At 32.0% G+C, this 24,703-nt stretch overlaps 2 protein-coding genes across 3 annotated transcripts; both read left to right on the top strand.

The window, feature by feature from the left end:
• Positions 1–113: 113 nt before the first annotated feature.
• LOC126674932 (serine/threonine protein phosphatase 2A 55 kDa regulatory subunit B beta isoform-like) lies at positions 114–6,919 on the top strand. The gene is made up of 15 exons (XM_050369478.2): positions 114–171; positions 353–457; positions 1,149–1,252; positions 1,444–1,551; positions 1,650–1,769; positions 1,870–2,052; positions 2,464–2,555; positions 2,686–2,804; positions 3,890–4,013; positions 4,140–4,263; positions 4,755–4,823; positions 5,848–5,939; positions 6,037–6,114; positions 6,200–6,276; positions 6,368–6,919. Exons 1-15 carry the CDS (start codon positions 153–155, stop codon positions 6,502–6,504), a joined length of 1,551 nt encoding a protein of 516 aa, XP_050225435.1. The 5' UTR covers positions 114–152; the 3' UTR covers positions 6,505–6,919.
• A 1,378-nt stretch (positions 6,920–8,297) lies between these two features.
• On the top strand, positions 8,298–24,465 carry LOC126673379 (protein MICRORCHIDIA 6). 2 transcript variants are annotated; one of them, XM_050367505.2, is made up of 20 exons: positions 8,298–8,500; positions 10,625–10,922; positions 13,997–14,071; positions 14,153–14,187; positions 16,125–16,203; positions 16,308–16,394; positions 16,471–16,546; positions 17,375–17,453; positions 17,874–18,008; positions 19,359–19,457; positions 19,554–19,655; positions 19,747–19,893; positions 20,373–20,465; positions 20,538–20,595; positions 20,707–20,818; positions 21,215–21,363; positions 21,469–21,581; positions 22,724–22,806; positions 23,068–23,110; positions 24,016–24,465. In XM_050367505.2, exons 2-20 carry the CDS (start codon positions 10,631–10,633, stop codon positions 24,124–24,126), a joined length of 1,968 nt encoding a protein of 655 aa, XP_050223462.1. In that variant the 5' UTR covers positions 8,298–8,500; positions 10,625–10,630; the 3' UTR covers positions 24,127–24,465. The 2 variants fall into 2 exon arrangements, with proteins under 2 accessions (XP_050223462.1, XP_050223463.1); XM_050367506.2 differs by lacking the exon at positions 10,625–10,922 and having other exon boundaries at positions 8,300–8,500.
• The last annotated feature ends 238 nt before the right edge of the window (positions 24,466–24,703 follow it).

Raw genomic sequence — 24,703 nt, forward strand, 5'->3', positions numbered from 1 at the left:
GAAGTATTTTTATAATCATTTTTATTTCTTTTTGGTAAATGGTGTAATTTCCTTGTGTAAAAGAGCACCAAGCCCAAATACAAGAGCCTTCATTGTTAGCCCAGCCACAAATCTTGCTCGTTAGTTTTCCGGGAAAATTGAGTGGATAATGAATGGAGTGGGAAAATTGGGGTGAGTAGAAAGAATAGTCAGTAGAAGTCAAGTCAGCTCACTTAATATAGAATCAGAATCTTTTACTTACTCAACCACAAATAAATACTTAATTCTTTCTTTTTTTACTTTGCCATAGCTTTTCTATATTGTGTGTGATTGAGTGAGTATCTAATTAAAATCAAATATTGTATTTCCCAAGAACTCATGACCTCAAGCTCAGGAGACTCTTCTTCTCTTCCTCTTCTTGACTGGAAATTTTCTCAAGTCTTTGGTGAAAAAATTCCCGGTGAAGATGTTCAAGATGGTAAATCCATGTTTAAATGCAATTCTTTTGTTTTTTTTCTAGTTCTAGTTTGCTCATATATTTTGAAATGGCTAAAATAATTGAGGGTTGAAGATAAAATTTGAAATCTTTTATGTTTATTTTCTGTTATGTAAGATTATTGAGGTCATTAGTTATGTAGTGAGATAATTAGAAAAACAGGAACTTAATCTTTAAGGTATAAAGTTATGAGCTTTTATTTAACTATGCTTTAGTTTCATGTGCTACCCAAATGAAAAGTACAAACTTTGTCACCTTTGTCACTTCTTTAGCTGATTTGAATAATTGCATTTTAATTATAGTTAATTTCATTAATTTTTGTCTATGTGTAATTGAGTGATGTTCACTGAAATGAGACATCTAGTTACATATCATTTGTTGTTCCAAAGGGGGCCTAAGAGGTTGTTTTGAAGTGATCAAGGTTTATAAGTTTTCGATTTTTTGAGTGATTAGGTCATAAATATACATTTTATTTGTTGTAAATGTATGAAGGGTTTGTTTGTCCCTTTTGTATGAAGGGTTTGGTAGTCTATTGAGAATTTGATCCTTGTCATGTTAGATTTGTAAAAGCTTGATTTTAATAATAATCTCTTTTATGTCAAAAAAATAAGCGGGATTCAGTCAATTATGTATTAGCTGCTGATATATATGCTGTGAATTATTATTTTTTCAGTTGATGTTGTGTCTGCACTTGAATTCGATAAGAGTGGGGATTACCTTGCTGTTGGAGATAAAGGTGGCCGAGTTGTCATCTTTGAAAGAAATGACGGGAAAGATGTGAGATTTTCTCAATATTATTCTCTCATCTCTTCCAAATGTTTTAGAATTTATAGCATAGCTTAGATAATTTTTCAATTCATTTTGTTTATATCTTGTGGTTTAGGCTGGTAGTTGTATAGGTTGTTTGGCATCTAATGTTGGATAAATTGGGCTTATGATCTTTTTACCCTTAATTATTGGCATCTTAGACTTCGAACCAACACAATTCTCGGAATGAGTTGGAGCGGTTGGACTTTACCTTCTCTAGACATCCTGTATATCAATACAAGACTGAATTTCAGAGTCATGAACCTGAGGTATGCTAATACCATGTGATGTGATGCTATATGTCTTTCTAATTCTTCTTTTACGCTTTTCTTTTAACAGATTCTCATTGTGTTATCCTTCTTTGTAGTTCGACTACCTGAAGAGTTTGGAAATTGAGGAGAAGATTAATAGAGTAAAATGGTGTGCAACTCCCAATGGATCATTGTTTATCCTTTCAACAAACGATAAGACAATCAAGTTATGGAAGGTATAAATCTTATCGTTGTCATCCTTACCAACTAAACTGCTTCTGAATGCTTTATTAGTGTTGCTATATATCAGTTCATTGCTGTGGTTTTTGAGGCCAGGTTAAGGAATGTAAAGATAAGAAAGTAAAAGAAATGGAACCCAGTTCAGTGAGTTCAGAAAGTTCTCTGTTGGCTGAAAGAAGCTTTGTAAGTGAGCAAAGCAAAATGTCTAATGGCTATCATGCGGAGCGGACAAAGAATAAAATCAAGAACAACTCACCTTTTCAAGAAGCACATACCAAGGTATCTACTTGTGTACATGGTAAAGCTGCTCTAGTTCTTTGTTCTTTATATCTATATGCATGTTTACATATACTCCCTCCGTCCCAATAGAGTTGTCCACTTTACTTTTATCACACAGTTTAAGAAAAGCAATTATTGTTTATAGGTTTTGTAAAAAAATTCTTTACTTTTCTTGTCATACCCCTATTTAATATAGCATCCACTTGCAATTTACTTTCAATTTACTCATTAATGGATTTTAAATAGGGGTAATATAGGAAAAATGGGTGTAAAAGTTAGTTACTTTTTCAAAGTGGATAAGAGTTTCGGGACAAAAAATTTTCTCAAAGTGGACAACTCTATTGGGACGGAGGGAGTATTTATATTGTTTTCTAGTCTACAGTTTAAATTACTAGTTTATCCTCAAATTAGATTGCTTATGCGGAAGATACGACTCGCGCTAGTTGTCGAAAGGTCTATGCGCATGCTCATGATTTTAACATCAACTCAATATCTAACAATAGGTAAGGTTCTGGCTAGTGAGTCTTACTTTATATGCTTTGCTGCAAGAGAAATCAAATTCTAAATAAGACATTACATACACTTAGGATAATATTTACTGCAGTTTCTAAGACGTCGATGATCTGTGTACAGTGATGGTGAGACATTTATTTCTGCAGACGACCTTCGAATTAACTTATGGAACCTTGAGATCAGTGATCAGTGCTTCAACATCATTGACATGAAACCATCAAATATGGAAGATCTTACTGGTAATTCTATTCCCTTGCTTTAACCTTCACCATAAAATGAAGTTCCTTTGCAAAAATGTGCTACGATAGAAGACCCCTCATTAATACTCCCCGTTCTCTAATATGTTTCTTAGCTGTTATACTAATGCTTTAATCACCTAAAAAGATAAGAGAACAAGATAAAAATTATTGGCTTGCTAAATGGCTGCCCAAACTGTCTAACTGCAAGGAGCGTCTTCATGACCTTTGGAACAGATATACATGAGAGTTTCTGTTAATCAGAGAACACGACTCGTATACATGAGAGTTTCTGTTAATCAGAGAACACGACTCTAAAGGTTATATCTTCGTTTTCTCCATTTGAAGTTTCTTAGCTTTTCGGCATTCCAAAATACTTTTTCAGAGTAGGAATTCGGATTATAGTAGGTAATAATACTATCCAAGGAAGGCCCTTATTAATTTAATTTTGGCTTTAGTTCAACATTTTATAGCACAGATATAGATGTTAAGATTTGTGCTCTGAGAGCCTTGGTGCTTTAGTTCAATTTTGGCTCTATTATTTTTGTGCAATAACTGCTATGCTTTGTTAAACTTTACTGAGTATGTAGCTGTTTTTTCTTCTTCTTTTTTATGATTGCCTTAGCAGATCATTTTATTGAAGTTAGCTTCCAGTCTGCACCATAGTTTCCTTTTTTATTTTATGTTGGAGATGTGAATGAATTCTAAATCGAATAAATAAAGGGAAGGCAAGTGTAGGTGAATGATACTTTGCACAAGCCAATTGGTTTTGTGCAAGATGGATTTCAATTCCACTATCTATTACTTGGCCCAGCACATTGTGGTATTATCTTGAATAACTTCTGGTTTGAATTTGTTCAAAAAAAACTTTTTGTTTAATAGTTGAATTTTACAGGCATGCCTTGAAACTTTGATTTGCATGTTTAAAATGGCTGGATAAACTTTTCGTATTGCACCGAGGATTACGCCCTGCCGAGTTTTTTTATATACTCAATGGAAAAGTGATAGAATTATTTATAGCCTGTCTAACACCCAATCATCTCTGTCAGTTACCTTCTCCTAATTGAAGCCTTAAACCTTCTATTCAGAGGTCATAACATCAGCTGAATTCCATCCACTCCATTGTAATATGCTTGCATACAGCAGCTCCAGAGGTTTTATTCATTTGGTTGACATGCGACAGTCAGCATTATGCGATCAGAGTGCAAGAATGTGAGTTTATTTTGTTATCTATTTGCTACATTCTTTTTACACCTTCCATCTTTATTTTAATTTTTAATACACCATTGTTCCCACATTTAAGATCTTGTCCTGATGTCAAAGAATGTTGCTCTGCAGCATACAAGATGCAGAATTCCGTGGGTCAAAATCATTCTTTACAGAGATCATTGCTTCTATCTCTGATATAAAATTCACAAATGATGGACAGCATTTACTGAGTCGGGATTACATGAATTTGAAGGTGCGATGGAAATCTCTTTTCATTTTAATACTGCTTTGTTTGGCTATTGTTTTTTCCGTATATTGATGCTTCGCGCGCCTGATTAGAGAAGTTTACCTTTAACTATATTATGATGGTATGTAAGAATCTAGTAAGATAGACCTTGGCTTATTCTATGCTTGTTTAATGCAAGTAGCCAAGTAAATACTCTATTTTACGGTGTACGAAACTCTAGAAAAATTAATATATGTTATCCGATTTCATCTTAATGTTTGGAAAACAACAAGCATCTATCCAAAGTATCATCAGTTGAAGCAAACTTAGTGTTTCCTTTATTTGTCAATTGGTTCTTTGCCACTTCATTGTCTGGTCTAAACTTCCTGTTTGCAATTTTAGTTTGTTAAGTTAGGTCTTATTTCGTTTGTAATGAATTATTCAATTCATTGTAGTTTAATGGTGTGCATATTACAAGAATCTTTTGTACCAGCTGATGCTTTGATTTCTTAATTTAGCTTTGGGATATACGTATGGACACTTCACCAGTTTCTGTATTCAAGATTCATGAGCACCTGCGGCCTAAGGTACATACATTTCCTTTTGACTTGTTGATTTTGATAAGATATCTTTGTGGAGCTTTCCATTAATTTTTTCAAATAGAATTTTTGTTGTCTTACACTGGAGGTTGCAATCTTATAGATTTCGGTTTCCGTGTCTATATAGATTCTGCAAGGGATTAATACACTTTTGGTGTCTGAACTTTTTTAAAAATGACAATATGGTGTCTCAACAAATTTTTTATATAAATATGGTGTTTGAACTTGTTAAATAATTACAAATAAGTTGTTCCAGCAGGTTTTGTTTCGGTAGCAGGTAAAAACGTCTATTAGTCACCTATATATGTCAGCCACGTCAAACGCTATGTCACCTCTTTCTGGCATAAGTTGTTGCTTCGACTTATAGCCACCTTTTTCTTTCCCTTGCTGTTAGAATAGTTGTTCTTTTTGTTTCCCACCTTGAATGTGCCTGCCTTGTTGTGTTACTATGTGCTTACTAGTATGTTTACCTTTCACTTTCGTAATATAGTTTGATCCATACTTTGACTGTAGCTCAGTGACTAGAGCGGAGGGTTAATTCTCTTCTCACCGGTTCTATTCAGCAGGTTGAACAATGAACTAAAACTACTCTTGTTTTTGTGAATCATCTGTAAATAGGAGTGTGCATTTGATTCCAACCAAAGCAAACCAAAAGTTTAATATCTTTTTTTTTCCAGAACTTTACCGATTTATAAGAATTTAAAAATTTCAAACCAAACTGAACCAATCAGGTTGGTTGGTTCTCTTGGTCTGATGTACTAAAAGTAAATTGATTTTCTTTACTTCCAAAGCTGAATCGAACCGTTTTTTTCCGGGTTCGGTTCGGTTTTTCTGTTTCATTCGGTTCGGTCTGATGCCTTTGTCCATTCTGGATATTAAAAATGTATCCTCATTGCAGATATAGTTGCATAATTGTATTTATAGTATTGTGCATATGCAGTTTTTTTTTTGAGTCAAAGATTAGAGTTAACACCACATTATAAAAATGTCGCATTGTTGTTGTGTGTTGCAGTTATGTGATTTATATAATAACGACTCCATATTTGATAAATTTGAGTGCTGCATCAGTGGAGATGGACTTCACTTTGCAACTGGCTCTTACAGGTTTCTCAACTTATTTTAAGTTGATACTAATAATCTTACCTTGCAGTAATTTACATATCTGTCTTCGGTTTTGATGACAATTCTTGTTTGCACTCAGCAATCTCTTACGAATATTTTCCTATGGTGTTGGAAATGAAGAAGGCGTTACAGTGGAAGCTAATAAGCATCCAAACAGGTTGGTTTTGGAAGTGAAATTACCGGTCCATTACAGAATCATTTAAACTCGTTTCCAGTCGTCTGAAATTATATATCTTAAACAGGAAGCCACTTCCTCGTTCAGCTACAAAAGCTAGAAGATCGTCCTTGAGCAACCTAACACGTGGATTCTACTGGCACGGTGGGAGTTCCTTTAGCTGTTGTGCATTTCAATCTGCAGTCACTTTCTTTGAAGTTTAATGCTTAATCTGATTAATCTGCTAACTGTGCAGGAAATGATAATTCTAGTTCCGTCGGCAATGAATTTTCCTGCGACCTAAGCTCTAAGCTTCTTCATCTGGCATGGCATCCAACTGCGACTATGATTGCTTGCTCGTCTGGGAATAGCTTGTACATGTATTATGCTTAGTGTCATAAGAACAGATCGGTTGCTACTCGTAAGTGGTAACAAACTGAAGGTTACAGAATTCCATCATTGGTGTTCATGACTTCATAATGTTAAGGGATAATTACTCTCGACGAGTTCAAGTCAAAATTACTGTTTTCTCCGTGAATTGATTTTAAAAAATCACCATTCTGAACACTCGAATATCTAAAATTTATGGAGGAAACAATAATTTTAATCTAAACTCTTAGATAGTAATTATTTATAATGGGCAGTGAATAGTTTGCTTGTTTGATTCAAATTATAGTTTGGTTTGAGAGGCTAACTAGAGATTAGCAGGAAACTAGATTTCTCTAAACTTGAGGTGGCCTGCCAATTGTACAAATGAAATAAAATTTCTGTAGAACTAAAATTGTTAGCTAATATTTATTTCTTCTCAGCTCCGGCCGTGACATATGAATTTGCTCCTCTAAACTTCCATGCAAGAATGATTTTTTCACATCAAGTTATTCTAACTTAAGATCCAACGCACTCATCATAACTAAAAGAACCCAAATGGTTTTTGCTTCACAATAAGTGAGAATACTTTATTAGAGTCAATTCCATCTTTTTGTGAAAAATCCTACAAGTCTCGCCTTGAATCTAGCTGATTCAATTTCAGGAATACCCTCTTTCTTCTTGATGAACCATTTGCTTCCTACCAGTTCAACTCTTTGTAGCGGTGTTTAGTTCATCCGTTCAGCAATCCCATTCTGATGTGGTGTGTACCGTATAGTGTGATGCCTCACGATATCTTCATTTCTACAAAAGTCATCGAATGGTGCATTGCAAAACTCTAAATCGTTGTCCGTCCTAAGTGTCTTGACCTGTCTACCAATATGTTTTCAACCGTGATCATCCACTCCTTGAACCGCCCAAACATTTTCAATACTTTCCACTTCTCTGGTTGTACTCTTAATTACTTTGATGATCTAATATTCCAATTAACATTAAGAAGAAAATAAAGTTAAATTTGGATCAACTTAAAGCTGAATTTATAAAACCAATCAAATAATACGTATAAAATTAAATAGGTCCAAAGTCGTGAATATGTTTTTGAATTTTGAATGTAATTTTTCTCATACGAAAGTTCATGGCTTTGAGCTCAGTATAAGGTATATGTATGTTGAACTTCCATTTTTTAATCTTGTTAATGGATCAATCAGATCATCTCTAGCTATCAAAGGGGTTTATTTTATTTTTTGTGATTACTAATGACTATTTCATGTAAATTTTAAGTTTTTTTGAGTATGTTTATGCTCAATTGTTCATGACTTGATGATAGAGAATCAGTGATGATTATATGAGTTTGAATTTGAAACCCGAAAATTAAGCTTTTAAATGATTTTTGAATGTTTTTGTTTATTTTGAATATGTTTTGTTATGTGATTTGGTTTTATCAAAAGTTCATTAGTTTGATTGGTTTAATTATATTAGTTGTTTAAGTTTAATTGAAATTTTAAATTAGATTTTAATTAGAGTTAAGTATACTTAATTAAAGTTAAATATGTGAAACTATCAATCTCATTCTCTTTTTTTGTCAAAAGGATATAATTTCACTGATTTTCATAATTATTAAATTTTTTTAACTAAATTTTATAACTTTGGACATTTAATTTTTCATGCCATATTAAGGGGATTGAATTGATATTTTGTTCATTTTTTATTTAAAGCTTTTGTTTAAATGAGGCTCCCATTCAATTGAGCCCATTCAAGTGGGCCTACACTTTATATTCCATCCTATACTTTTTCTTTCTCTATATAAATAACAAATTTAGGGTTAGAGTAAAAAAAATATAGATCTCAAAAAAAAATTCATACAAATAGTGGCACAAAAATCGAAATTTGAGCCCAGATCTCTGCTTTCAAGTTGTGAGTTTAAGGATTAAGGTATTTGGCAGGAGCTATTGCGAGTTTTCTAAATCTCACAGATTTGCCACCTTTGAATCCTTTTACCCAACTTCAGTAGCATCCTACAGAGGTAGGTTTTACACTGTCTTCCTTTTTTCTTCATGAAAATCCTTGCATGTTCTTGTTCTAGCAGAGATTAGGGTTTATCTGTTAAACCTGACTGCTAGTCGAATTTTTTTCATTTGTTTTGGTGCTTTGAGTCTATTTTTTTTCGCATGATCATTTGGATAGGTCGTTTTTGTGCTCTTAGAATTAAAGGTTTGTTAGTGCTTTGACACTTCAGTATTTGCGCATAAAATTTTTGAGACTGAAGAATTTTTTGTTATGTTTTTTTATATTTTTAATAATAAAAATAAGACAATATTTTTGTAACTTAAAATACTTTTATAAAAAAAAAGTTGACAGTTATCAGAATAATTATTTCATATAACAGTTGTGCTATATTATTGTTATTAAATTCTTTTATTTTTATTGGTTTGTTATAATCAAGGGCTGATCTAGGGAAGGTCAGCCGACCCTTTTCGCCGGAAAAAATTTAAAGAAAATAAACAGATTTTTGGGTATTTTCTATTAGGGGTGGTTATAACAGTCCTTAGAAACCGCCCTTACATTTTTTATGTGCGGTTTTCTCTTTGCAGGGGCGGTATTAATCGCCCTTACAACTGCAAATTAACAATTTTGTTTTGTATTTACAGCCGTTTGATTTTTCTAAATAGTCAAACGTAAAAATTTCAATCCTCATGGTTGGAGTCCTTATTCTGCCACTCATTATAATGATAATGTGACATAATTTGTTATTTTTATATGATAAATTTTATTAAAAAGTAAATTTTTATTTTTTTCACTTTTGTGTTATTAACATTATATGATAAATTTTATTTGAAATAAATTTTTATTTTGTTAATTTTTCTAGTGTGTTGAAAATTGCTAATCGCTTCCTAAGCCATAAACATTTTTTAGTGGATATTGTTTAATTTTGGTTATTAAGATGGATAATATATTAATTTTAGAAAAGAGATACATATTAAAAAAAGAACGTATATTGTGAAATTCCAGTTCTATCATATCATTTTCATTGCCAATTTTTTTTATTTCTTTCGCCGTTTCAAAACTTGGTGAATTTTTATTGACGAGGCCACTAAAGTTTCACATGGCAAGACAACTTAACATTCATTTGTTAAACATGATGTTTCATTTTATGGATTAATTGCAAATAAATTCATGAGTTCTACATGAAATCGTCTTTTCACATACAATTTCAGTAGCCATATTAGCTAAAACTACTAGATTTGAAAATGGTGATAGAATTGAAAAAAAAAAATTGTGCTGAATGTATTTGTCAACTTTAAAATAATGTTATACTCCCTCCGTCTCAATAGAGTTGTAAACTTTGCCTTTATCACACAGTTTAAGAAAAACAATTATTGTTTATAGATTTATGAAATTTTTCTTACTTTTCTTGTCATACCCTTATTTAATATAGGGTTCACTTGCACTTTACTCTCAATTTTCTAATTAGTGGATTTTAAATAGGGGTAATATAGAAAAATTGAGTGTAAAAACTAATTACTTTTTGAAGTGGAGAAGAGTTTTGTGACAAAAAATTTCTCAAAGTGAATAACTCTATTGGGACGGGGGAGTAGAACTGTGCTTTCTTTTAAAAAGCATTAATTTTGTTCCTAACTACCTGTAGGAAGTCAAAGGTGGGCAAGTTCTCATTTTTGGCATAAGGTGTCTTAGCCCTTACAACTCTTACTAATCCTTCTCCTAATTCAAATAAATAAAGTACACCCTCTGTCCCAAATTAATAGGCAATTAAAACTAATAAGAGTGTTAAGAAAGTTTAATTGTCTAGATAAAATGAGTTACTTTATATATAAAAAATACTACTTATTGTAGTAATGATTTTTTATTTAGAGTATCTTTTGTTTTTTTTAATGTATTTTATAATAATTAATGAGGCATATATGTTATTTGTAATTGTAATTTGAAGGTATAATAATATTGTTTGATCTTTTTAAAAATGTTGAAGATTTGGATTAAGTTTTACTATGCTAGTCATTTTAAGTAAGGTGGACAATGGTAGATCTCAAGCATTTGTTCATCATACTTATCTCCATGACTTCTTTTTAACTTCTTTTACGTCCAAGATAAGTACCTATATTTACACTAATGTGTTGACAAACTTGGAAAGGTGGACATGAAAGATATTAAAGAGGAGTCGAATTTTTTTATGAATGGGCTACAAAAAAATCACAAGAGCCTTGAAGTTTTGAAGTATGAGAGGTCTACGGACCAAACTACAAGGCGTGAATTTGGAAATGCCATAAGTACCGGTCAAAGTTGCTCTAGTGTGTTGGAGCAAGGACAATCTCCGATGGATGACACTGTCATTTCATCCGCTTCATCCATATGTCCAGCACCTGTTTGTCGTCAATTTTGGAAAGCTGGGAACTATGCGGATGGTCTTGGTTCCAAGGTTTCAATTCAAAGTACGACTCAATCTTTTTTTTGAACAATTTAACTTCACTAGGATTAGGCATAAATTAAAAGCCTCTTTGGTATCATTTTCGGTTTACTTGATAAACTCTAAATAATTTTTTTTAATAAACAAGTTGTGGAAATTAGAGAAACATTTGTTTGGTTTTTCTATATATGTGTAAACATGTATATAAATTTGCAAACAAGTAATGAAAATATTATAAATTTTCTTTATAGCCATATTGAAAACAAAATTAATACCAAATAAGACCTAATGGAGCCAATTGTTGGATGCATAGGCTTGGCATGTAAAAATAGTTTCGGTCTAGTTTTAGCCTTTGAGTTTCGCCTTACAAGTCAACTCACTTCATCCTAGTTAATTTTAATGTGGCTTCCTCGTTAATGAATTTTAATGAGCAAAGCTACTTGTACCCTCTTATTCCAACTAGGAGCATCTATGATGTTGATGTGCATCACTCTAATGATGACATATACATGCCATGGTGGAGATATAATTCTCACATCATTCTTCAATCTACTCTTTTTAATGGCATTCTAGATCAACACATAAAATTTTTAAAGGTAGAAATCTAGGTATATGTAATTTTCGTGAATTTGTTTACAAAAGTTTAAAACAAGTGAAGTTGCATGACTTTTTCAATACGTGCTCTAATTTTAAAATGATAAGTTAGGTTTTCAAATGCTTCCTTAGTTTTTATATGACTTAAGAATTGATATTTTATTGATTATTAATATTTGAAAATCAGTGCATGGTATGAGTTGGTATTTGTTAAGATAAGTTGAAGCCTCACCTAAAAGCTTGGTTACTTGACATGTTATTAGAGCCTCTATGATTGAAAGGTCTAGAGTTCTATGCTTGACGACCCTTATTTGGTTTATTAAAAATATTTGAGCACAAGATGGTGCAGGCGTGTGTGCTTGTTTGTTCACGTTTCAAGCCTAGTGAGCATGAAGTGTTTGAGGGCGGTGTTAAGATAATAAAATTGTTGTTGAAGCCTCACCCAAAAGCTTGAGAATTGGTTTTAACAATAGTCATTGTCTCATATTTTGGTGTTCTATCATGCAAGATAACATAAGTATACTTTTTCTAGTATCTTGTTCTATAAAGCACCAACGTTTCTTGGATGTGTCGTATGTAGCGGGCGCGCAACACGGCAATGACATGGCAGAATAAGTGTACCATTTTGAAGGTGTGGGGGGATGCCAACTGATATGATAAGGGGTTTTTAAAATAGTTATAGGTCGTTTTTAAAAATATGCCGACCTAATAATTTATTTTTAATTTAATTGATTGCTCATTTTTTTTCTCTCATTTTTACAACTTTGCATATACATGCATATATTTAAATATATAATCGGTGTCTTGTGTCTTCATTGTGTTTCTGTGTTATTTTTTCTTGGCTTCACCCATGTAGAAGTTTTTGTACTTTACACTTTTTTTTCTGTAGGTTTTTATACTTCATTTTTATATTATTTGGTCCTTCTAGTTAGCTATTTTTGATTTTCAGATTCTTTTTGAGTGTTTTTCAGTCCCTCTACTTACAATTTTTTTCTTCAAGTCACACAAAAGGACTGAAAAAAGCTCAAAAAGGACAGGAAAAATAAAAATTAGGTCAGTAGAGGACCAGATAATACAATAATAAAATATAAGGATTTTCGAAAAAAAAGTGTAAAGTACAGGGACGTCTAGATGGGTTTGACCTTTTTTCTTTAAAAAATATTGTTCGTTATGTCCATACATGATCTTATATTTGCGTGAGTGCTTTGTAGATTTTATTACAGCAATGAATCAATTGATGTATATTAGCATATTAAAAAAAGCATAAAAGTATGGCAATTGCATGTTTTAGAATATTAGGAAAAAACGGCCACACATCTCAAATATAAAATTGTTTATTCTTGAGGTATGTTATGCTTTTCTTTTTAAATTTACTTCTTTTGTCTCATGAAAATAGGTGTTTTTGCTTTTTCATGCACATGATTAGTGTAGTTTGGCTTTACAATTTAGAAAAATAGTTATATTTGATCGTTATTCATGAACAAGTATATTCTTCAAAACAATATGGGATAAGTTCAAATTTGATTAAGATTGATCCCTCTTCACTTTATCGTGTTTTGGGAAAGATTTCTGCCTCTCAATCGCATTTAATCCAAACTTGAGGTGGCCATTATACTTGACGAGTTAGTGTTTACCTCGAGTTTGAGGTGATCCAGAAGTTTTCTACTTGAGGTGATCTTAAATTCAACAAGTTTAGGACTTCTGCACAAATATTAACTTGGAAACTTCATGACTCACTTTAGACATCTCCAAATGAATTGATTTTTAAATTCATTTGAAAGTTTAAGATGCCTACTTTAATTTTTATGAAAACATAAATTTATTACAAGTCTAACTATTTTAAAATATCACTTAATTCTAAACGTCATAAGTTTAGTTTCAAGCCTCCAAATGATATCTATTTTTGATTCATTGCAAAGATGATGATGTCTACTTTAATTCATTTGCATAACACTTGTTCATTTGAGATCTTTAAGACCGACAAAAATAGCTATTTATGAATTAGGATCAAATGTGACTATTTTTCTTTGTTCCACATGAAAATCAAGAGCAAGTCATTGGATTGTGTATAAACTTGATATAATTTTTTTGTGTAATTTCATCATTTTATTTTGGATCAGTTATGCCTAGTAAAAGACTATTATCTAAATTGTTGCCATTCTAGATGAGTATTTTTAAGGTTGGATTAAGTGGGTATTTCAAATGTCTAACTTAGTTTCTAACTTTAGTGCTAACGAACTACTCCAATCTTTTTCCCTATTTAAACAAATGGTTTTGCTTGTTTGCAATTTGAACACCATCCAGCAATGGATATAGCAAACTAATGTTGTGATAAATGGCCTTCATATTATTTTCTGTATGGGATACTTTGTTTTAGAATTTCATTATAAATCTCATGGAATATGCCGTTTCATTATATATGTTGCTCAATGCTTGATCAATGACTGGTTAGCTTCTTCTATTTGGAGGTTCTAACCAAATTCTTTTACTTCTTGATAATAATAGATGGCAAAAATAATTTCCACGTCAGCCCTATGTTTCTTCATTCAAATGCTACTTCGCATAAATGGGCGTTTGGTGGTACGTATGAACATTGTTGTTTTCAACTCCATTTCGGGAAATTTTGTTGATTGTACTAATATGATATGCATGTTTTTGCAGCCATAGCAGAATTGCTTGATAATGCAGTTGATGAGGTAAGTGTGACTCGAAGCTATTTACCTTTTGTTTTCTTTGCACGTGCTGGAATCCAAGAGTGTCTCTCTTGTTGCATGATATTTTTTGTTAATGTAGTTATTTCTTGTAGAATTTATTTGCAAATTAATCTGTTTTGTGATTCATTTGATATAAATATATGATCGATTCATTTGAGTCACTAAATGAATGTTTAAGTAAACCAAACTCAATATATATATAATTCCATAGAATTTTTTGAAATACATTTAAACCAAACATATGAAAAGATATCTGAATTAAGTTGAATTATGACCTATATATATCTATTGGAATTTTCTTTTATGGTTAAAAATGTCTCATTGGCCATACTACATTCCAATGTCAAATAAAAATTGTAGACGCTGTTAGGATTAATAATGGGATGTATGAAATCATAAGATGCATAAGAAGTTCCTATCAGAGACCAATTATATATTTTGGGCGGTTGGTAAACATGTTATAATTTTAAAGATGACAAGGATGATAAAGTGGACAAGTGCATAAATAATGCGATGTGGTTTTAATGTTTTAGCTATCTCAAAGCCTTTTTTTATAAGAGCAGGCTTTCGTTAGATATAATTTTAGCCAACTAACAAACATGCCTTATAATGATTTTGTGCCTATTGAAGATGATGCCATGATGAATGTGTGGGCAAGTAGGAATTTTATGGAATATGCAGATTTATACCAAGTCGGTAGTCACTCCAGCAAAAGATAGGTTGGGCATAATTGCTTGGAATGCTCATTTTAGATGTATAATAGCTATTCTATGGAAAGTCGAGCATATCAAAGTTGGGGAGGGAGGAGGAAGGTGGGTTGCTGATGGTCCGGTAATGGGTAGATTTGGGATAATTTGATTGTGATTTACTGGTTTTAGATGGTTTGCAAATAACCAAAACTCCTTTGACTTAGGAAAATGATTTATAGATATGGTCATTGACTTTTATACTGATTCCCCTGTGGTTAAAACACTCCAGTTTGTTTCACTTCTTATTGACTGTTATAATCATTTGGATTTCCTAAGAATAATAGAATCTAGGGGTAGTTGAATTGAGCAAGAATAATTATGGACTATTTGGAGTAATACGTGTGAGTTCATATTAAGATTATCTTATGCTAGGAACTTGGTTGAGCTGCTGTTTCCTACAATAGACAGCTAATGGATGACCCAATATTATGTAACCTGTTCTCTCCATTTTTTTCCCAGCAAGCATGGCAGTGCAATGAAGATATCCATTTGATATGTTTACCTTTGGGTGTGCCTTAGAACTTAAGTAATTCTAGGGAACCGGACATGCGTTTTTAAAATAATATCCTAGTAGAAACTACAGTTATTTAACTAAAAATTAGATTTGGTATTTACAATTATTAACATTGTCAGTAAAGACTTGTCATGAATAAATATTTGCTTACTTTCGTTTGCTCCAAAAGAAAGTAGCCTTCTTCTGTTTCTTTTTTGTTTTTTAAATATTTTCATTGTCTTCTTCATTTGCTGGTTTTGGAGTGATGTCTTTAATAGTGCTCAAAGTTGAATCAAAGATCACTTTTGTCTAATTAGTTATGTCCCATCAATTGAGTATAAGTTCTTGTTCCTTTATATGTGTGTTTGTTTCTTTTAAGAATACTTGTTGAGGATTTAATGACTTTTGATCATTTAACTTTCCTTGGTTTGAATGGCTTTTCTTATGTCAATTGGTTAGTTTCTCAAGTGCATTATGATGTTTTCACCATTTAGTTGGGATTTATCGGGTTTTATAATGTTTTCACCATTGGTTGGTTTGTCAAGTGCATTATGATGTTTTCACCATTTAGTTGGGATTTATCGGGTTTTATAATGTTTTCACCATTTGTTTGAGATCATCTGATTATATCTTCATACTTGCCTATCACTTTTCAATTTCTTTTGTTTACAAAATAGATCCAAAATGGAGCCACTTCTGTCATTGTAGATAAAATCTCAAATCCAAGGGATGGTAGTCCAGCGCTGTTGATTCAAGGTACCTGAGTAGGCTGTAGGATGATTGTAGTCTTGATTGATATGAAATTTATTTGATTAAATAATTCAATTAAATCTTATTAAAATTTGGGGCTTCTCAAATAGATGATGGTGGTGGAATGAACCCTGAAGCGATGCGGCAGTGTATGAGTTTTGGGTTTTCAGATAAATCCAAATCAGCCATTGGACAATGTAAATTATCCTTCACGGTTTTCACAGATTGTATATTTTTTGCTTTATATCTGCTGATTGAACGCTGATCTTTCAGATGGTAATGGCTTTAAGACAAGCACTATGAGACTCGGAGCAGATGTTATTGTTTTTAGTCGCCATCTGCGTAATAGGTATGACACTGTCATCTGTCATCTGCCAACTGAAATCTGTAGTAGACTTGTGCATTTGAATTTAAAACTTTTCAATTACTGTATGCCATCGATTACAGTTATAAATTATATGCTCTATTTCACATTATATCTAAATACTGTTGCCTCTCTCTCTCTCTCTCTCTCTCTCTCTCTCTATATATATATATATATATATATATATATATATATATAAATAAAAAATCTTGATGATTTATTATTATTAAAAGTTTTACACAAACCTAGAAGATGGACATTAAAGTTCTTGTTTCAGATTCTCTTTCTTTGAATCTTCTGCGAGAATATATAAGATTATTTGATGGCAACCAATTTTGAGATTTTCTGCTGTAAATGCAAATTATTCTCTAAATACCTTTTGTTGACCGATTTTATCGTTCATTTTTTCTATTGTAAGTCCTTTTCTTTGGAAAGTCAAAGATGGGAGGTTAGATTTTTGTAACAGCTGGGACTTTGGTATGGGAAGACTATAGTTAGCACTCTTATTTTGTGTGTTTATGTGCTTAGTTTCATTGGGGTGTTCTGTCGGGATTGGTGACAGCTCATCCTCATTTTCAGGGCCAACTACCGCCTCTTAAATTTATACAGTTTTATGCATTATATATCAAAATTAATTTAAATTTGATTCTAACGGTGTGTGCATGTAAATGTGAAAATTGATAATTAGAATCTAATTATAGTAACAAGTGTAACTCCGCTTAGATCAAGAATTAGTCTTTCCTTTTAATTTTATGGTAAATGTTGTTTGATGTGTTTCTACTTAAGCTGTCTCCTGTTTTCTGCAATAAGCAGGGTGTTGACTCAAAGCATTGGACTCCTATCTTACACTTTTTTGACACAAACAGGCTATGACAGGATAGTAGTGCCAATGGTGAGTTCCATTGATTAAGCTTTTGGTCAGTATGCTTTCTGATTCTTCCCATCGTATTTGAGAATGTTCAGGAAAAATCATAAATATTAACTCTGTATTAGTGTTAGTATTAGTCTATTTTATCTTTGCTCATGGCATGTTTGTGAATGTGTCATGTACATGCAACTACTTTCTAACTTGAGGGCACTGTTTGTTAAATGAGTATTTCCTGATGAATTAAAAATATTAGAACATATTTTTTTATGTCTAGATTTATTAGATTAGGATCCTGACATTGACCTCAGTGAAAAGTAGTAAAGGACAAGGTTTCTATATCTTGCTTAAAAAAAATCACATTTTTGTTTCTGGATTTCATAAGGGCTTCAGGTGTGTTATAGTCTTGTTCTTGATCTTGAATTTATGCACTTGCTCTCTTTGCAGGTTGATTATGAGTTTAACTCAGCAACTGGCAGTTTCGAATTTTCAAATCGGTGTAGTAAAGAGCTTTCTATGTCAAATCTTTCTTTGCTGTTACAGTGGTCTCCATATTCAACAGAAGAGGAGCTTTTGAAGCAAGTAATTTACTTGCCTTTTATCTAATCTGGAAAATTTATGGCATGCAAGAAGAGCAAGGACTCTATCCACCCTACCATAAATTGTTACTTAAACATTGAACAAAGTATCGTTTCACCCCCTCATCTTGGCACCAAAAATTTAAAAAAAGTCAATTGTAGCAAAAAAGTACAAAGCGGAATAGTTTCCCCCCTTTGACAAAAAAAAGAGAGTGAGTTTCATAATAAATCCTAATTTACTCTTATTAATTATAATTAATCCTAATTAAATCTTAATAAAACCAAATTAAACCTTTTTGAATTTTTTTTATTTAAACATATTCTAAATCCTATTTTCTTTTTTCTTCTTCTCTGTTTCAACCGCCACCATATCCGACAAAAACGATGGCCAACCGCCAAACTGCGCCGCTCCTTCGTCTCAGATTGACGAACCTGGGTTCGCTCAGACGAGGAAGATAGCTTGTCTTCCTCCCCTAAGAAGAACCCAGATGGGTTCGTCTCCGGCGGTGGCGGTTTCCAGAAAAAGGGGTAAAATGGTTATAAAGAGACAAAAAGATTCCTTAAGTTTTATTTACATTAATATAATATTTGAACTTTAAAAATTATGAGGGCATAATTAAAATTTAAACATTATTAAGTACCAATTTAAAAATTGAAAAAATATCAAGGACTATTTAAAATCTTTTTCTGTGCTAATTGGAGAGAGTGTCACTCTCTTTAAAGTGAGACTGGGGAGTGGTTTTTGACCCGATTTGGCGAAGTTGTGAGTCTTTTGTCCGGTTTTCCTACAATTGACATTTTTTGATGCTTATTGCCAAAATGAGGGGGTGAAAGATCCTTTATTCCTTAAACTTTGCTCCTTTTTGTCGAAACCTCTTTTTGTTTGCATTGACATTTTGATACCTTGTAACAAGGATTAGAGAAAATATACATGATTTAAGTTAAACAAGATTAAATCTATATTCTAGTTACTATGCCAGTAAGAAGTTTAAACTAGATCGAGAAGCTAATGTATTCCATTATTAATTGTAGGTTTAGACTTTGACAGTTTTGGCCTAGTGTATCTTGAGAATTATAAACTTATGAAAAGCATGTGCCCATCATAAACTAACCACCCTGAATTTGGAAAATGAAATGTTGCTGAAGGCCCTTTCGTGCCTAACATTCCTATTTTCCATGTTCAAATTAAAAATTAGCGAGTATTCGCTAAACAGAAATGGAGGGTGGACAAGAGCTCACACTTTATTGGAGCATTCTTGATAATATGCAAGTTAATAGTGATATTTACTTTGTCGATCTCTAATGTTTTCCCTATACAAATATGTTTTGATACATGTCTATATTCTTGTTGCAGTTTGATGACATTGGATCTCATGGCACAAAAGTAATAATATATAATTTGTGGTTCAGTGATGATGGGATATTGGAGTTGGATTTTGATACGGAATCTGAGGTCAGAAACTTTCTTGTCTTATTGCTATGTTAATTTGTTCTCATCCTGTTTAATGCTGTTACCCTCAATTATTTGTGTACACGGGTTGGGTTTCAGGATATTCGTATTAGTGGGGACATCAAACAGGTAGAGACTTCTCTTGCTTGGAAGAAGATTAATGAACAGCACATTGGCAACCGGTTTCGTTATTCCCTCCGAGTAAGTATACAAATGGGTTTATTATGCATTGATATTTGCTCACATGAATTTTATATTTAAGAATTCATTTTTTGTAATATTTTTTTAACAGGTGTATATTTCCATCTTGTATTTGCGTATACCTGAAACATTCAGAATTAAATTGCGGGGAAGAATTGTTGAGCACCATAATCTTGCCAATGATCTAAAATTTCCAGAATTCATCTTGTATAAACCTCAAAGTGGTGGAGTTTTGGAGGTTGTGATTCTTTGCTGGAATTTTCTTTGTTCAGTTTATGTGTTTAATATACGAAATAAATTGCTTTAGTTATGATTCCTATATTGGAAACTTTTCTTTCATTAGCTCTCATTTCTGCGTGAAAATGGAGGGGAAAATATGATTCGATCTAATAGGTGGTCTAAAAAGTATATGCATGTGTTTCATAGATTTATGATTGAGATAGAGTCATTTTGGTGGTTAAATCCTCCTGCTCGCCTATGAACTGGGGTGGGAATATATAAATATGCAGAGATAATTACATTTACATGAGCGATAGATGATTTTTAACATGTATCTATCGATTTTTTTTTCTCACATGTAAATCAGACGTTTATAATACATTTACATGAGTGATAGATGATTTTTAACATGTATCTACCTATTTCTGTTTTCTCACATGTAAATCAGACATTTATTTTATAATAGACATGTTATTATCACTGACACTATTATTTTAGGGTCAAGTCATAACTACTATAGGATTTTTAAAAGAAGCGCCACAAATCAATCTCCATGGTTTCAGTGTCTACCACAAAAATCGGCTAATTCTGGTAAATGTTCTTTTGAAATGTCAACATTTTTAGAAATTATGTTGCATGAGTCTTATTTCACTCCTGTTGCAGCCATTTTGGGCGGTTGTGAAACAGTTTGGATGGGACTGTCGTGGTAGAGGAGTGGTCGGTGAGAAGAACCTAAAGCACTGTTTCATTTTCATCAGTTTTTTATTATTATCATTTTTTTGACTTTAGGACTTCTTTGAAATTTATGGTGATTTCTATGTTCATCATCTAGGTGTTCTGGAAGCAAACTTTATTGAACCTACACATGATAAACAAGATTTTGAGAGAACTTCCCTTTTACAGAAACTTGAAAGTCGCTTGAAAGACATGACACATGAGTACTGGTAAATATTTTGTATGCTAAGTTGTCTTCCATTAGTTTTGGAAATATGTTCTAGTCCTTTTTTGGTAATTATTCGGCTGTCTTATCGAAGATCATTTAGGGGTCTTTTGAACAGTTCAGGGATCATTGTTATGTTTTGAGTTACTGCTGAGTGTTTTATATTTTATTGTCTTAACAAAAAAATATAGCATAATGACATGCTTTTTTTTTTGTGTAGCTTATCTTATCTTTTTCTTATCTTATTTATCTGTTGTGGTCACCTTATACTTCTTATGACATAGGCAGAATGACAAAATTACTGTATGGTTGTTATTCCTTCCAACAGCAGAAGCGTGGTTTAGGTAATAGGATTATATGTCTGTTAGCAATTTGATGCGAATTATTGTGACATTTATAGGTATCACCATTGTGGGCTAATCGGGTACAAAGTGATTAAAAAGATGCCCAAACAAGATTCTCTTGGTTTTGCACATGGTAAAACAAAGCCTGTTAAATTGAATCACGGATCTTCTGTCCCTAGCAGTGGAAAAGTGTCACCTGCTGCAGGTAGAGCTGTAGGGGCCTTTGATTCTGAATTTAATCTGAATTGACTTGTATTTCCAAAGAGTTTATTGATTGATAACAAAAAAAACATTTTTTCTATTGTAACAGTGTTAGGCATGAAAAGGAAAGAGCATGATGATTTGGTTGATGCTGAAGATATGAAAAAGCATGCTCGGACTGGTGTTAATGGCACTGTTTCAGGCCAGAGTTTCGGAGCACAGGTACATTTTTGCAACATGATTTGAAGAATTGATATGAAAAATGAATTACATACAATTTTCAGTTAAACGCAAAAGCTTAGAGTGAAAATGTTAGGTATTACTACGAAAATACCTAACATTTTGCAAATAGGTGTTACAAAGGTTAGAGAGCATTTGATCTTCCTGGTATGAAGTAATTGCTTTTATTAAAGTTGTCACTTTCGTTCCTCTTCTTCTCTTCTATACCCGATTTCTAGTTGAAGATGTGCTTTTTTAATAGAGTGGGGACTTTTTTCATTTACAAAAAGACCGAGTTGACTTAAAAATATTTATAAAAATACCAAAAAAATGAAAGTATTTACAAAAATTATGAGCTAAAGAATTTGAAAATAGTATTTGGTTTAATATTGGTATAATTTCAATACACTTTTGGTATTATCGTTAACAATTGTTTTATATATTTTCTCGTTGATAACAGACACTTTTTGTTTTTATATATTTTTATTATATTTTGTTTTTGTATAATTTCAATAGACACTTTTTGTTAATGTATATTGTTAGTTTAACTTTTAGTATATGATGTGGTGTAATGTTGGTATAATTTTTATTTAATACTAACTAAATTTCAGTATGTTCAGATGTGTATACTCACGGTATAATGTTAGTATAATTTTAGTATATTTTTACTTTATTAGTATACTGACATTATACCAACAATATACATTACCGTATTTGTAATTTTTTTTAATTTTTGGTATTTTTAAGTCAACTCGGTCTATTTTGTAAATGAAAAAAATCAACAATATTTTTGTAATTATTTTCATATTTTTTGGTAAATGGTGTAATTTCCTCAAAATGTTACCTTGATCCATTTTTGATCTCATTTATCCAGAGAAGTAGGAGAAAAAATTACATATTTCTGAACAGAAACCAGAAACGTTCAGACTAGCATATTAGCAAATGTTGTTTGATAATTGTGTTGTGCTTACCTGCTGAAGAACTAACACATTACTTATTTTGAATCCTCCATTAAATTTGTCTATTTCAACACTTATTTCACCTTCTTCTTAACTTTGTGCATTCCTATTATTGCTTGCTGTTGCCATGGTTTGATAAGACTTCATTTTGCTAATTTATCATCTCTTCATTTTCTTTTTGGAAAGACTGTGGATATCGCAAATCAGTCGAAATACCAGGGTCATGAAGCTCTAGTCTTGACGCAGGAAAACAAGAAACTTCAAGCACAGTGAGTGTATTAGATTTTTGTTTTATACATGAGCATTTCTCTTTTACCTATTGGCCACATTTATTGGATTAATTTTCTTTACATTTTGTTTATGCATATTTCGAGGGGATTACATGGTCAAAACGTTGTTGATATTGCACTAGCTTCTGCTATATGCCTGTATAACATTGACAAAGACTTAATACACCTGCAATCTAAAACTTTAAGAGCTTGTATCGTATCTCAGATCTTATGGATTTTTTATTTACATTTTTATTTCAGATGCGATGAATATGAGAAGACGGAAAAGGAATTGGAGATGAAGGTATGTAGCGCTTTTTCGTATATTGCAAAATATGGCAGTTTGAATACTTACTATAATTAAAAATTGCCCTAATCACCCAAAAAATACTCCACCTTTTCGTATTTTTTCGTTTATGGCCTCACCTTTTAAAATCTTCAATTGTAGTTAATTTTTCAATTTTACTTTCAATTGTTGCCATTTGTTTAAATTGGAGAGAAAAAAGGTTCAAATAAACCTCTCATATTGCTTCATTTTTGAAATTAATTATGGTAAAGAAGCAAATTGGAACAATATGAATATAAACGACATAATTGAACTTTTTCCCTCTAATTTGGATAAATGGCTATAATTGAAAGTGAAAATTAAGAAGAGGGCTAAAAATGAAGATTTTGAATGGTGAGTTAATAAACAAAAATATCTAACAGGTGAGGTTTTTTTGGGTGATCAAGCCTGAAAAAATTACCTTTTTTCTATTAAGGGTTAATTGCAAAACAAATAATAGACTTTAGTGTGTTTTGCAGTTACAACACTTACTTTAAATTTTAGCAATGTCAAATACGAATTACTAATTTTTTGCAATTCGGAATACCGGTCAATTTTCTGATAGAAAATGATGACGTGGTATCCACATCAGTAATTTTATTGGAAAATTGTTTGGTGTTTTGAATGGTAAAAAATTGATAATTCATGTTGTAATTGTAGAACACTTTAAAGTTCATGATTTAATTTGTGCATTTAACCCTTTTTAAAATGTATAAACATTTGCATTTCCATTGGTTTGCAAGATGCAATAATAATTGGAAGAAAAAGTGTTCCAACTCAAAATTCAGTATATTTCTTTCAGTCTCCATGGGATGCATAAACTGTCAGAATGCAACTCTTATGAACTTATCTGAAATTGCAACGGAGTCTGTTTTTTCTTGCAGATAACACAACTTAAAATTGCGATAGGAGGAGTCCAATGTGAATATGACAGACTCATAGCCGAGCTAACGGCATTGGATTCGGTAAAGGAGGAAAAGCTTGTAAATATGTAAATTCAGGCTGTAGCGTCGCATCATTTTTTTGGTTCACGGAGCAGTCTCTGTTGTATGCATCCCAAGTATTTCAATGGGGATTTTGTAACTCACAGCACAGGTCAACTTGTAATCCATCAGCTGTGAGTAAAGAAAACAAGATCAAGTGTAAATACTAGTCGATAAGGGTAATTTTGATTTTCTGTAGGTCTTTTTAGTTATCAGGAACGTTAACTTGACCCAATGTAATCCACTTCTGAAATCAATGTACATGTCAATGTAATCTCAAAACTTAGAATTCTGTTGCAAAGGATTTCCAGTCCCTAAGCAATTTGATATATCATGTGTTTTCTTTCCTGAGATTTTGCTACTCCTGCAATAGTTTTTTTATGAGTTAGTGCGAGACTTAATTTAATTAAGTAAAGGGTCACTCTTGATTTTTGAACATGTGACTTAGAATCATTATCAGATAATTCATTTGTAACTCTCTTTGATCAATTAATGACAATATCCTCAGTTTTTATGTCAATAAAGGATAAAAAAATTATTATTAGGTCAACTAAGGACAATTCCATCTTTCCAACTTGATAATTTATAA

Source organism: Mercurialis annua, linkage group LG3, assembly GCF_937616625.2.
Source record: "Mercurialis annua linkage group LG3, ddMerAnnu1.2, whole genome shotgun sequence".
In the NCBI taxonomy this organism is placed as follows: domain Eukaryota; kingdom Viridiplantae; phylum Streptophyta; class Magnoliopsida; order Malpighiales; family Euphorbiaceae; genus Mercurialis; species Mercurialis annua.